The 14,682-nt window shown below is 38.9% G+C and overlaps 1 protein-coding gene across 1 annotated transcript in view; it reads right to left on the bottom strand.

Moving 5' to 3' along the window:
* Positions 1-14,682, bottom strand: part of Ap1g1 (adaptor related protein complex 1 subunit gamma 1) — an 87,517-nt gene that overhangs the window by 25,519 nt on the left and 47,316 nt on the right. Inside the window, exons 4-11 of the mRNA XM_051168737.1 lie at positions 13,599-13,740; positions 11,685-11,781; positions 10,470-10,546; positions 7,265-7,360; positions 6,783-6,863; positions 6,511-6,609; positions 1,044-1,099; positions 55-168 (exon numbers count right to left, since the gene is read on the bottom strand). Coding sequence (XP_051024694.1) covers positions 55-168; positions 1,044-1,099; positions 6,511-6,609; positions 6,783-6,863; positions 7,265-7,360; positions 10,470-10,546; positions 11,685-11,781; positions 13,599-13,740 — 762 coding nt within the window. The remainder of the gene's footprint in view (positions 1-54; positions 169-1,043; positions 1,100-6,510; positions 6,610-6,782; positions 6,864-7,264; positions 7,361-10,469; positions 10,547-11,684; positions 11,782-13,598; positions 13,741-14,682) is intronic.

Below are 14,682 nucleotides of genomic sequence, written 5' to 3'. Positions count from 1 at the left end.
CTTATGCAAACTCTGTGTAACTTAAGCACTTTGGAGAAAGAGCCTCTTCCTTACCTTTTTATTGAGACATCCAGATCCTTTAGACAGTCCACAATTGTGCTTCTGTGCCTCTGGACAGCATTATGATCTGTCTGCACAGTCTTCAACAGAGATGTCAGAGCAACATATCTGCAGTTTCACAATAACCAAGTTAAAATGCAAAACTCAACAAAGTCTTCCCTCTGCAAAGGTGTCAAATAGACTAGGAACTGTACAGATCTTAGACGACTCCAAGGTAGGCGCAGAACTAACGAACATGAAGGAGTAACAGCACAATCTGTATGACCAGCTGGAGAGGCTCTGGAACTGGCCTTGCCTTCACAATATCCATTTAAACTTCTAACAGTAACTGACTTAGCCTTCTCTAAATCTAACAAAGGGGGGGAAATACAGTATGCCTTTTCTACACTGCCTTACCCACAAAGTTCAAAAGGAAATTATTTTAATTCTATTATTTGAATATGCTTTGCTCTTTTCTTTTATACCAATACCAAAGCTGCTTCTATCTATAAGAATTTAAGTTTAAAGCTGGCCGTGGTAGCACACACCTTTAAACCCAGCACTCGTGAGGCAAAGGAGGTGGATCTCTTGAGTTCAAGACCAGCCTGGTCTACAAAGTGAGTTCCAGGACAGCCAGGACTACACAAGAAACCCTGTCTCAAAACCACTACCACTCCCCCCAAAAATTAATTTCAGTTTTAGATCTAAAGCCATGGAATTGAGTACTTGCTATTACACCCTGTGGTCTGGAAAGCCTAAAATGTTTACTATTTGGCCCTTTATAGGATACTTGCCCTTGACTTATAAAGTAAAAATTAAGCCATAAAGGAAATCCCCAAATTCTCTACAAAACAGCAATTTTAACACTAAACTAAAACTAAAAGTTCTGATTTCAAAGTCTACATCACAAAATACATAATACACATATAATCCTCAGTAAAGTCACTCTGTAAAAATACTAATTTTTATAATATAGAAGATATAGAAACTTTCAGTTAACTTACCTAATATTTTTGTCATTGTTCAATAAGAATCGACCGAGAATATTTATGGCTAGAACCTAAAGAGAAATAGCATAGGTTTTTCATTTTGTTTTTGTTTTTATAAATCTATAAAAAATGATATTTTGTTTTCTGACCCTAAAGAAGCAATTTCCAGTCTCTGGGTAGAAGCTGCTTAAAGATGGCAGCTAGTTATCTATAAATTGTTAGTAAAAGAATAGGTTATCTAAAGGCAAATTCTTAAAATCATATTCAATTTATTTCATGGGCCAGAAAGAGGGCTCAGCAGGTGAAGGTGCCTGCCGCCAAGGCTGATAGCTTGAGTTCAAGCCCCAGATCCCATATGATGGAAGGACAGAACCCATTCTCTCAAGTTGTCCTCTGACTTCCATGTGTACACAATACTGAACACATACGGATGCACATCCACACACACAAAATAAATCCTTTTTAAAAATCCCTTTCCATTTCAGCAGTAATTATTGAAATTACTGAAAGACATAATAAAAATGATTCTATTTATGGAATGCTGCCCAATTCTAGAATGACAGTAAAGTCACCTGAGATCCTGAAACCACTCCATTCCAGCAGTTTAATTCTACAAATTTATCTGACAAATGCAGCTATACAAGCATAAACACAAAGTCTCCTGGAGCAGTATCAACAAGGAACACGTGATAGGAGACATCCTAGATATCCATCAGCAACAACGCTGCCCACGTACTGTTGCATGTACAAGTAGGCATCAGACACATGACAAGACACAAGTGAGCCAAGACACTATCCTCAATAAAGACACAAGCAAAGGGATAAATACTATGGTTGCACTCACATGAAATACATACTGTGAAATATGCTGTCACTTATTGTTCTCATATCTTGACATACAGCTTCTAAATCTCATTTAGTTTTTCAAAAGGTTTGCTTTTAAAATGTGTGTGCTTATATTCATATGTGTGTATGTTGTCTGTCTGTCTGTCTATGTCTGGGTGTTTTATCCCTCAGAGACCAGAAGAGAACATTGGAAGCCTGGAGGTGAAGTTACAATGAACTGCCTTAACATGGGTGCTAGGAACTCTAGTCCTCTGGAAGAACAGCAAGTGTTCTTAACCACTGAGCCATCTCCATTCCTATATTCAGTTGTTATAATAGAACTTTGGATGAATCCCTGATTAACCTCAGGATGGGCTTAGCTTGTCAGAAGAAGCAACCATGTTATTAATGGAGTTTTCAGCCCATGCCCAAAATCCTAGGGAAAGTACTGAAGGTTATAATCATTACCAGTGGCCAATGACCTAATCAATCACACCTATATGAGGCCTCCTAAAAAACCAAAAGCACAGGGCTTTGGAGTAGCCGAACACATGGAGTTTTCCTTTCCTTTTTTTTTTAAAAAAAACATTTATTTATTTATTTATTTATTTATTTAATATGTATACAGTACTCTGTGTGTACTCCTGCAGGCCAGAAGAGGGCATTAGATCACATTATAGATGGTTGTGAGCCACCATGTGGTTGCTTGGAATTGAACTCAGGACCTCCGGAGCAAGCAGTGCTCTTAACCGCCGAGCCATCTCTCCAGCCCCTCTTTTCTTTTCTTTTTGGCTTTTCGAGACAGAGTTTCTCTTGTAGTCCTGGCTGTCCTGGACTTACCTTGTAGACCAGGCTGGCCTCAAACTCACAGTGATCCTCCTGCCTCTGCCTCCCGAGTGCTAGGATTGAAAGCATGCGCCACCACACCCAGCACATACGGAGTTTTCTGAAGGATGGTACATGTGGAAAGAATGTTTCTTACCCACTTCCATATGCTTTGCTCCCTATATATCACCAGTCTAGATAACTCTCCTGCATACTCTGAATATCCTTTATCATAACAAGTACAAGTAAGTGTGGCCTTAATTCTGTAAACCATTCTAGCAAATTAGCCAAGCTCACAGAGAGAAATACAGGAACCTAGAATTACAGCAGGCTGGTTAAAAATACCAGTCATATAACTAGCATCTGATGTAGGAACAGTCCTGTGGAACTAAGCCTTCACTCTGGGAGTAATTAAATGGAACTAAATTGGAGAATACCAACTGATGACCACTGAAAATACCACCCCATAGATGGAAGTAAAGTACTGAGAGATTAGAAGGGAAGAGAGAACATTTTTTTTTCTTTGCTAAAGTGATGGAATCCAAGACCTTGTGAACACTAAGCAAATACTCTACCTCTGGGGTGCATCCCCGTCACATTTAATTGTTTATTTTCTGTATCTTTGTAGAAGTATTGAGGAGAAACCCATAGACAGAACAAAATGTTGTTTTTAGGGACTAATTTTCCAAAATCCTTTTCTTTATTAAAAAAAAGGGGGGGGGGATGGTGGGGAGAACAAGGACTAGAAAAATAGTGCAGTGTTAAGGACACTGCCTACTGCTCTTCCAGAGGACTTGGTTCAATTCCCAGCACCCTGTAGTAACTACTAAGCATCTGCAAATCAAGTTCCAGGGATCTGACACCCTCTTCTGGCCTCCACAGTCACCAGACCCATGTGGGGGACAGACAAATTTGCAGTAGAAACAACCGTACACATAAAATAAAATCATGTGGGCCGGGCGTGGTGGTGCACGCCTTTAATCCCAGCACTCGGGAGGCAGAGGCAGGTGGATCACTGTGAGTTCGAGGCCAGTCTGGTCTACAAAGTGAGTCCAGGACAGTCAAGGCTACACAGAGAAACCCTGTCTCAAAAAAATAAAATAAAATAAATAAATAAATAAATAAATAAATAAAATCATGTTAAAGAATTTTTTAAAAGACTTAGTTACTTATTGTTTATACGGTGTTCTGCCTGCATTCTAAAAGTGGACGTCAGATCTTACTATAGATGGTTGTGAGCCACCTGTAGCTACTGAGATTGAACTCAGGACGTCTGGAAGGGCAGCCAGCGCTCTTAACCACTAAACCATCTCACCAACACCAACACCAAATTTTCTGTAATTAAAATATTCCTTAAGGGCTGAAGAGATGGCCAGTTCCCAGTAACCACAGGGCAGCTCACAAACAGCTGCAACGTGTACATGTAGATAGAGCACTCATAAACATAAAATAAATAATAAATAATAAGAAAAAAGTTAGGAGGTGAGGAACAGAAAAGTTTAGGAAATTAAAAAAGCTCTGGACAAATATGGCAGTTCTAGTTACTCAGCTATGTAAATGTACTGATGTCATTATTATACATCCTTACATGACCCAAATGGTCAGTTATGTGATATGTACTGTACTACAACTGGAAACACACACACAAATCGGTCTTTATGCATGAATAAGAAAGTAGCTTCAAGCTAGCAGAATAGAGAACAATATACAGCCGCTGCTTTTGTTTCAAAGGAGAATAGAAGAAATTGATCTAAGTTGATATGGCACATCACAGGATAACACTATATTATGTGCTAGCTGATAAATCTGTTTCTTTACAGGCTTTGGATTAGCAAGTCTAAATTAATATTTGATTGGATTAAGCCAAGCAGGGTGATGCACACCTTTAATCCCAAGCACTTGAGAAGCAGAGGCAGATGGGCCTCTGAGACCCAGGGCAACCTGGTCAACAGAGTGAGTTCCAGGACAACTAAGGCTTCCCAGAGAATCCCTGTCTTGAAAAACCTAATGGTGGTGGTGGTGGTGGTAAAATTGGATTGATTTTTAAAAAAATTCATGGGGGGAAACCTCATAGAACTCATATTATTTAATGAAGAAGAAAATATGAAACCAATATTAGAATATCATCCTAAGAATTATTAGAGACTAGAACATCTGATGGATACCAAAAATCATGGGCAAAAGCCTATAAGTATACCTGCACAGGTCAAAGTGTTTCCCAAATCTTAATTACAAAGGGAACAAGAGTAAATATACAGTAATAAAGACACATGGGCTGAAGAAATGGCTCAGCAATTAATAGCCTGTTGCTCTTGTATCAGACCTGGACTCAGTTCCCAGCATCCACACAGTGGCTCGCAATCATCCATAACTCCAGTAACAGGCGATCCCATGGCCTCTTCCAAACTCCATAGGAACTAAGCACGCACATGTATGCATATAGGAGATAGATACACACACACACACACACACACACACACACACACACACACACACACACCACTTAGTCACTTAAAAAAATAAATAAATCTTTAGAGCTAGCATAATGGTGGGGGAGGCACACCCAGTTGGTATCAAAGTAGTAAGAAAATTAGGATTGTGCCTGGCACCCAATATGCTCAACTCCAAAGGACACATCATAGCTGTGGAAGTTTGCCAAGAAAAGTATAATTTTAATCTATAAAAATATGAAAAAATATCAGGTTGACTAAATTGAGTTACATTCTACAAAGCAACTGATCAGCACTTCTAAAATATCAAAATCATGAAAGATAAAGAGAGACTAAAGAGAAGTGACAATTACATGAAATGTGGGATCTCAGACTGGATCCTATAATAGAAAATCAACACCACCTGGAAATGCAGTGAAAACTTAATGAAGTCTACAGTTTACTTAATAGCAGAGTGTCCATGTTAAATCTCCTATCTTCATAGGATGTATAAATCTATAATCTAGTACACTAGGAAAGTTGGGTAAAAGGTGTGGCTATAAAGGAGCACTGAGGCTTCAGGGGCTGGAGATGGCTGAGCACTTCAGAGTACAAACTTGCTGTTCTTCCAGAGGATCCAAATTTGATTCCCAGCACCCATGTTAGGCTGCTCACAACCACCTGTAATTCCAGCTCCAAGGAATCCAACATCCTCTTCTGGCTTCCACAGGTGCTGCTCTCACAACAAGCACATAGATATACACAATTAAAAAGGAAAAAAAAAAAAAAAGAATCTCTCAAAAGATCTAAAATTATTTCAAAGCTAAATGAAAGTAGGGAAAGGGCTGGGTGTGGTGGAGTACACCTACAACCCTGGCAGTGGGAGGCTAAGGCAGAAGAATCAAGTTGGAGGACAGTCTACCGTACGAGGAGTTCCAGGACAGCCCAGTCTATATTATATAGTAAGATACTATCTACTATAGAGAAGGTATTGCAAAACAGTGTTTTCCTCTGAAGGAGGCCTAATAGCTATATGCAAAAGCTACAGAGCTAACATTTCTTTGGGACTGCCTCAGTTTCTTGCTCTATAGGTTTATTCATTAAATAAATTTCCTCAAATATTGTATGTTCTGCCTTGTTTAATTAAAGTAATGGGCACAATTCAAACAGTGGCTCTAGTAAAAGCTACAGGTTTGCTTAATAAAAGATAACAGTACAGGGAGTCCTACCTGTTCTTCCCAGCTTTACTATTTGCATTAAGGTTAAAGCACACAGAAAACAGCATCATGCTTTGGCACATCAGCCCTTCCCAAAGCTCAGAATGGAATAGTTTCCATACTGAAACCCAATGCAATCACTCTAAATAAATGTTTACAGGTAAGAGAAGATTCAAAAACACTTACTCGCAATCCACTCTCCGATTTAATATCCATAATAGTCAAAACCGTTTCATAGAGAATAGCATTTCCTACATTTTTACTAGTCTCTGTATTAGTGGCAACCTGAAAAGACAGACAGCAGCACATAAGTGATAAAGCAACACCTCCAAAAGCTAGCTAGTGGCAACAAGACATAATGTGATTGCAGTCACTTGCTAAAGGGGAAACTTCGCCCGAATAATCACACGTTCTGCTCTCTGCTGGATGAAATGATACATCAAGTGGGATCAACTCACCTGTGCTAATATATCATTCATGGCTTCACTTGAATCATCATCATTCCGTCCTAAAATTCTTAATAACCGCAAAATTCGTACCTAACATGCAAGATACAAAAATATCAACAAATTATGTCAGACTCAGTCTCACCCAGTATGAAATTCAAATAATTCAAATGAAGTTAGATCTCATCAGAAATCAGTCAGGAGGATTTTGTACAGCTTTTTAAAGGAGCCAGGCACACTTCTCCACCCATCCTCATGGCCCCACATCCTTTAGCTACGCAACTAGTAATTACGCACCCAAATACTAAATAAACTTTACATTTACACTGTCATCTGATTTATTAAACATGATACTTATTTGGTTCTGGTTCACTTATTAATATAATTGATGAATTTCCAAATTTGTACCCTATATAAACTTAAGCTGATGAAAACAATCTCTTCAGAAGTACTACATTCACATGACATTTATCCAAAACGTTTTCCAACCTCACCTGCAAGAATGGGTCACTGATGCCAGAAACATCATGTTCTGGGGAATATCCGGACATGATGAGGTTCTTTAGAATACGAACTAATTGGGGCACAAGCTGCAGAAAAGAAAGATGCGTCAAAACAACAACAACAGGAAACAGTGAATATATGAGACGATCTTTCAATAAGCACATTGTTTGGGTTTTTTTTAATGATGCAAATTCTGAGTCCAAGAAATTTCTCCTGTTACAAATAGAGGATTGCACATGGGTGAAAAGGATAACTTAGATATTTAGGCCAACACCTAACAAGTAATAAGCACTTCATCGGGATGAAAATAAGCCAGATCTGTTTCCTCCAGAGTTCTATATGTAAAGACACTAGAATCATATTGGGCCAAGAGCTGATAGGAACCAAATAAAACAGGCCAATGGGATGTACTGCAACTCTACTTTTGTAGAACTTGCAACTCTTGAGTAACAAAAACAGTTCCTTTTATCCATTCTGACAAATTCATATAAAGCATTAACAAATGATCTTATGAAAATAAAAAGCATACCACACTTCAAATAGGAAAAGACAGGTTTAGTTACATATCCTTTCCCAAAAAGCAGCAGGAAATACCAAAGTGATCAACACAAGCCAAAATGAAAAAGATAGATGAAGGACGCACACCTCAGATACCAAGGCCCTACCCTACCCTTTACTCATACGATGGAATTCTGCCAAATTTAATATCAGTACTCAATTATGTTTTCTTATGGTACCAAAGAGACTATAGATCTCTTATAGTCAAGAATTCCTTTGTCCTTCCTTTACTAGGTCCATGTCATAGAGGCAAATTACTATTGTCAACCTAAAGTTACAGATGTTTTCAAGTAAACATAAGCACTCATTTCCTTTCTGTTGATCAATTACCACATGCTGAACTGCTATTCCACAATGTCTGCCATAACTGAACTTTCCCAGTCTCCAAAAGAAAACCCCATTTAGCTACATGAACAGCTCTTACTACCTAAACTAAATAAGGAAGGGTGCAAACACTATATCTTCCTAGAGGAAATCTGAACAAGGCCAACTCTACTGCAACTCATTATTTTTCCTTTGTATTTATTCTCTCCCTCCCTACTCCCCAAGCCTACAAAGGCATTGAGATTAAAATGGAATGCCAAGCTACACTCAAGAGATGCACCCAAAATACTCAAAACATCCAAGGCCATTTATAAATGTGAGAGAACAAAATGTGAACTTAAGTCAGGCTAGCCATGATACTTCAGAATTGAGTGACTCCTTCAATCATCAAAACAAAATCTAATTTGGACAACTCCAAGATTAAGACAAGTCTAAGCTATGGAGCTCTGTAAACTCTAAACAAAATCTCACTCTATCTGTGACTATGGTGTGAAGATAAGTAGCTCACCTTACATACTCCCCACAGTTTGCATTTTATGTACTACATACAACCCTAGTCACTTTTAAAAATCTGATTTAGTTCTTGGAGAAGTCCTTTTTCCTCAGGCTACTAAGTTCAGAAAGTGTTTTATTTGCTGCCAAGGCCAGCACATTCCGTAAGACTGCCATGGGTCAGAAAGCACGTGACTAAGTGCTCAGCATACAAGTTCTTGGAACCCAGCTTTAGTTTTCAAACAAAAATGCAAGTTACTAAAACTGATGACAGGACAAACAAGGTAAGGTGACAGAGGGAAAGCTGCAGCCATGAAAGTCAGTTGGTGCCGAGTACTCTACCTCTAAATCCTTTCAGTATCCCAGAGTTCCTCAGTGAGATTAAGTCCAGGTAAGGGGGACTAAAAGCTCGGAGTCTGAACCCAATGTTCAGAAGTACACATGGAGCTTTTTCAAACATGAGTTACCCACAGACGGTCTGCTTCAAAAGAGTCAATGTTTTGTGTAAGTGTTCCAGGCAGATCTGGAGCTGCCACGAGCAAAGCTGCTGGGCAGCTGCCTAAAGCCTCTCACATGAAGATGAAGGCAAGGTAGAGGAGGAGGGGTTGCAACTCAGGGAAGGCTGCAACTGAAATCCAAGGCTGACTTCGGAGTCAGGAGATTAAGAGACAAGACAGAAACTGGACCAGGGAGTTAGCCAAAAATGCTAGAACAAATAATTCACAGTATTAAGCACAGCTTCAGCATTAGTACAGTTTAAAAGCCACACTTGTGGGTGAATACACAAAAGCTACTAAGGACCTAAAGCCAGCATGCACCATCTAAAAAGAGGGTTAATTCTTACCTTTTCATTCTAACATACAGCAGGATTCCAAACAGACAACAGGAACAAAACATACAAAGCAAGCATTAGGGACAGATACGGGTCTCATACTATTTTACATTAATTTAATCAAGACATGAACGTCTAAGGGAGAGGGAGCCAAAATAAATAAATAACCACCTGTTGTTTGATCTAAAATATGAGCTCTTTCTAACTGCTCAGCAACCTCTCTAAAGGAGTCAATGTACGTAACTACACAAAGAATAGTCCTTCTGAATCCTTCTGAATCCTTCTCAATAAATAAAGGGAGAAATAAAACTGCCTACTTTAAAATACTATTTTAAAAAAATAGGGAAAGGAAGCTGGGCAGTGTTGGCATACACCTTTAATCCCAGCACTAGGAAGGCAGAGGCAGGTGGATCTCTGAATTCAAGGACAGCCTGTTCTATAGAGCAAGTTCTTAAACAGCCAGGGCTACACACAGAAAACACTGTCTGGAGGAGGGGGGAAGACAACAACAAAAAAGGGGTACTTTAAAAAGGTAGGAGTTCACATGAATCAATGACTTTAAAATGAACACTGTAACAAAGTAATAAAAGTCAAAACCCTATTTGCCATTTTCACCTTAAGGAAAAAAAGGAAAATTACCTGTCTTTAAAAAAAAAATCCTACTTGTAATTTGACCTCAGGTTACATTTCCTGGGTCACTGTGAAAACAGCAGATAAAACACGTGGGCAGTTTGTATGTCTGCCAACAACAAGGAAAAACTTCAATTCTGAAAGGGAAAACACTACACTAATGCCAGCTCTTATATACCTAAATCTGGCTTCCAGCTCTACCACACAGCAGGGCTAGTTAAATCCTTTATTCAATTTCAAAGCTTGCTTTCAAAAGAAAATCCAAAGTGAAAGAAAACAAAACAAAAACAAAACACCTGTACTTTTCAGGAAAACCATCTTTTAATCAACCAAGGCTTAGGCACGCAGAAGGCACCTACCTTTCTGAAATGTGCGAGCATGTCTGGGCTCCGTTCACACATCTCTGTGAGGAGGACTACAGACGTGTGAAGGACACCTGAGGAAAGGCCAAAGGGAAACAAAAATGAGGGCTATACAGCTCCAGAGAACAGGGCTTCACGTTCCTAAAGGTCAACTCTAAAAGGAGACTCACTACTCCTGTAGTTCTCCAAAGACCACACCGTGAAGACAAAGCGCTCAGCAGAAGCTGCTGCTTTAGCACTGATCAAGCCAGAACCTTTCCAGTTGCTAAAATGAGAAGAGCAAGCCTGCCCGTCTGAGAGCATCCATGCTCACAGTTAGTATAAGCCAGATCACTCCTCCATGTTTATTCAATACATTATTAGCTACATTCAGATAGATAATCCCAAACAAAAACCTTAGTAAGATGCTATATTTCTACATAAAATATAATAAAACACCAAGATAATTACAAATAACATGTTAATTTTCTTGCGTCAAAGACAGTAAAAGGAATCTCTAAGGATGTTTCACTAATAAATTATTAGGCCCAACTAACCCTTCATGTGTTCAGTACTTGTCTTAAGCATGCTGGGAACAGCACAAATTTAAGACAACTTAAATTAATCAAACTGCGTATATTGTGTTATTTTTTTCTTAGTATTTAAGACACACATTTTCATTTATTCATTTCACTGAGTTTAAGATAAAAACAAAAGTTTGAGGAAAAAAAGCCACATTCCATTTAATTCCTCTCAAGCTTAATATATAGATATCTGGGGGCTGGTGAGTTGGCTTAGAGGTTAAGAGCACTGACTGCTCTTCCAAAGGTCCTGAGTTCAATTCCCACCAATGACATGGTGGCTCAGAACCACCAGTAATGAGTTCTAGGGCCCTCTTCTGGCCTGCAGGTATACATGTGGACACAACACTGTATACATAATAAATAAATCTTAAAAAAAAAAGTATCTGAATAGATACTACAGATTCCTGTCAGAAATAACATAAAAGGATTTTTGCTAATCTTATATTCCTAATACTTGATAACAAAGGAAAATTTTATTTTCTTTTATTATAAAACAGCAAAGAAATCAGGGACTTTACATGAAAAGCAAAGATACAATCATTTGTACACCATACTGTCAGACAAGACCCTATGGTAACTGTACTGCCTTGAAACATAGGGCTGACCCTTCCTTTCTTGGTACTTTATAAGTTCATCCAAATAACATTACCATGGTTCTTCTCATTCAATAAATTTTTTGTTGCTGGTAAAAACATCTCCATAAGTTCAGGAACCTTCCTGATGACATGAACAGCACACAGTGCTGCCTATAAAAATAAAATAAAATAAAAGGACAAAAAAATTTATTTCAAGTAAGCCAGGGCAACCAAACTTTTAAAATAACTTAACCAACTAGTTCATCTACTTGAAAAATTCATCAGTTGGATAATGGAATGTATTAATGTGAACTGCCTGGGGCTTTCCAGTACATATACTAGTGCATTAGTGAGGAACTTGGCACTCACCTGTCTCTATGTTCACACAGTTCCAGGCAAGTGAGGGAAACACTTTCAATTATATCATAGTTAATAAGCACTTATCACACAGTTAAATATACGTGGGATTCTGGAGAACTGAGAAACAGGGCTTCCTGAGTCAGGTGGTAAGTGCATCTAACAGGACATCTGACACCTGCTGTAAACCTAAGGCTGCTTTAACAACATCCTGCCCTCAACTGACTCTTCTCAAGTCAGGGAAGTCACTCAGGGGGTTAGGGAATACAGCTCAGTGGCAACTGAATTTACTTCTCAATAAAAAGCAGGAAGAAAAGAGGAGACGGAAGGAGAGAGGGAAAGTTGGTTAGTGTAATGTACTAACTAGTCTCTACTAACCTGTTTTCCAGAAAGAAAGGATAGTTAAGACTGACTGTAGTGATCTCTCAAAGTAACTGCAGCCTTTACTTTGCTCAAATGTAGTAACAGCTTAGATAGGATGATTAGAAAAGATTTCTGCTAACTCCTCTCCCTTTTATGAGAAGGCACTCAAATCTGATGAAATGCTTTATTTAATGCAATATTGTGCATTCTCAAAGAAGAGAAGCTCCCACAGTAACGGGAAAGGGCACTGAGGAAACATGTTTGTGTGCATCGCTGTATTGCACCGTGAACAGCACAGCATCCTGTATGCCCTATACGCTCCTTTTTCTTACACCAGTAACAGATTCAGTAAGTGCCAATGAGGTGACAGTTTATGCTCATGTCTTAGACATATACATTATCTATTTCCTTTACCAAGGTTTTAGTATTAAAGCAAAAGTTAAAACTCAGTAAAAAGTTTTTTTTAAGCTGGTCATGGTGGTGCACGCCTTTAACCCAGCACTTGGGAGAAAGAAGCAGGTGGATCTTTGAGTTCCAGGCAAGCCTGATCTACAGAGTGAGTTCCAGGACAGTCAAGGATACACAGAGAACCAGTCTTGAAAAACCAAAACCAGGGGCTGGAGAGATGGCTCAGTGGTTTAGAGCACCGCCTGCTCTTCCAGAGGTCCTGAGTTCAATTCCCAGCAACCACATGGTGGCTCACAACCATCTGTAATGTGATACTAATGCCCTCTTCTGCAGATAAAACGCTCATATACAATAAATAATAAATAAATAAATCTTTAAAAAAAAAAAAGAAAAGAAAAAAGAAAAACCAAAACCAAACAACAACAAAAACCAACCAAACAAAAGCAAGTAAGTTAGAAGAGGAAGATCATTCTCTTCGTGGTCACCATCCTAATCAGACACATCCATTTTACAAAGTGTTTCCATCATTCCCTCAGCGCTATCTAGGCCCAGTGGAACTGGCCTTTTAGGGATACAAGGGCACACGAGGACAACGAAGTGAGTATAGGTGCCAGTTATTAATACAGAAGTCAATGAAAAACTGATCATTATCACAATTTGTGCCACTGAGGACATAGTTTGTCTTTAAACTATATCTTTAAAAATAGAGGAATCAAAATTCATGTATAGCTCTTTATATGTATTTGCTAAACAAAGAAAAATATTTAATTTCAACTAAGCTTTTAAAAACAAGTAATCTGCCTTCTCTTTTCCATAACACTACCTAAGCCAGACAGACACTTGACTTGATGCAAAGTTACCTTTTTTCTTAAGTACGAGTTGGAGGTTTTCAGAAGCTTCTCTACCTCTCCTGCAAGATCTCTGCACATCTCTGAGGAGCCCATGCAGCCAAGGGTACAAAGTGCTAGCCCCTGTACGAACTGCGTGCTATGATTAAGGTCACTGTAAGAGAAAGAAAGGGAAGTAGGAACAAACACACTGCCCACAATGAAGGCTGACAAAGTCTCACGATTACTCCACTAATAAAAAACCAAACAGTCCAAACAGTTGGGGCTGAGGAGATGGCTCAGGGGAAAGTGCTTGCTTTGCCACTTAAGGACCTGATCCCATGCAAAACCAGGCTCAGCAGTGGCGGGTGGGGTTGGGGTGGGGTTAGGGTGAGGGTTGGGGTGGGGGTGGGGGGCTGGGGAGAGCCTATGGCAAAATGGGACGTGGAGACAGAAAATCTCCATAAGCTTTGCAGAGTTGCCAGTCTAGGACATGAAATGGAGGAACAATGAGATCTTGCCTCAAACAAGGTAAAAGACAGGACACTATGGCACATGTGTATGTGTACACACACACACACACACACACACACACGATATATATATATATATATACACATACATACACACAATAAAATTTCATTTAAAATTAACAGAATTTATGCTTATTCCAACTTTATTTCAAATTACTAACATAGTGAACCTACAGTGTTTAAAATTTCTATCCAAGGTTTCCAAATGGCAAAGTAACATGAACGTGTTGCCTGATACTAAAGATAGCCACTTTAGAAAACTCAGCAACCACTGAAAGCAAAACAACAACAAAAATGGTTCAAAACTGTCTTGAAAGATTTCTAAGAGATGGTCCAGTACTGCCTACAAGGAAAGTTAAAATTCATAGTAACTTAAACTCTTTTATAGCCAGGTGTGGTGGTTCACACTTTTATTCCAAAACTCCAAGAGCAGAGGCAGTAAGCTGTCTATGACTTCAAGGCCAGCCTGATCTACATAGCAAGTTCCAAGTCAGTCAGAGCTACATAGTAAAACCCTGCCTCAAAAACTAAATAATAATAAAAAACAACCAGAAAAGGAAATCTCAACTGCTAGAGAATTTAAG

The sequence above is a fragment of the Acomys russatus genome, chromosome 26 (assembly GCF_903995435.1).
Source record: "Acomys russatus chromosome 26, mAcoRus1.1, whole genome shotgun sequence".
Lineage (NCBI taxonomy): Eukaryota > Metazoa > Chordata > Mammalia > Rodentia > Muridae > Acomys > Acomys russatus.
The sequence above is the reverse complement of the archived record's forward strand: the minus strand, read 5'-3'. Positions and strand labels throughout refer to the sequence as shown.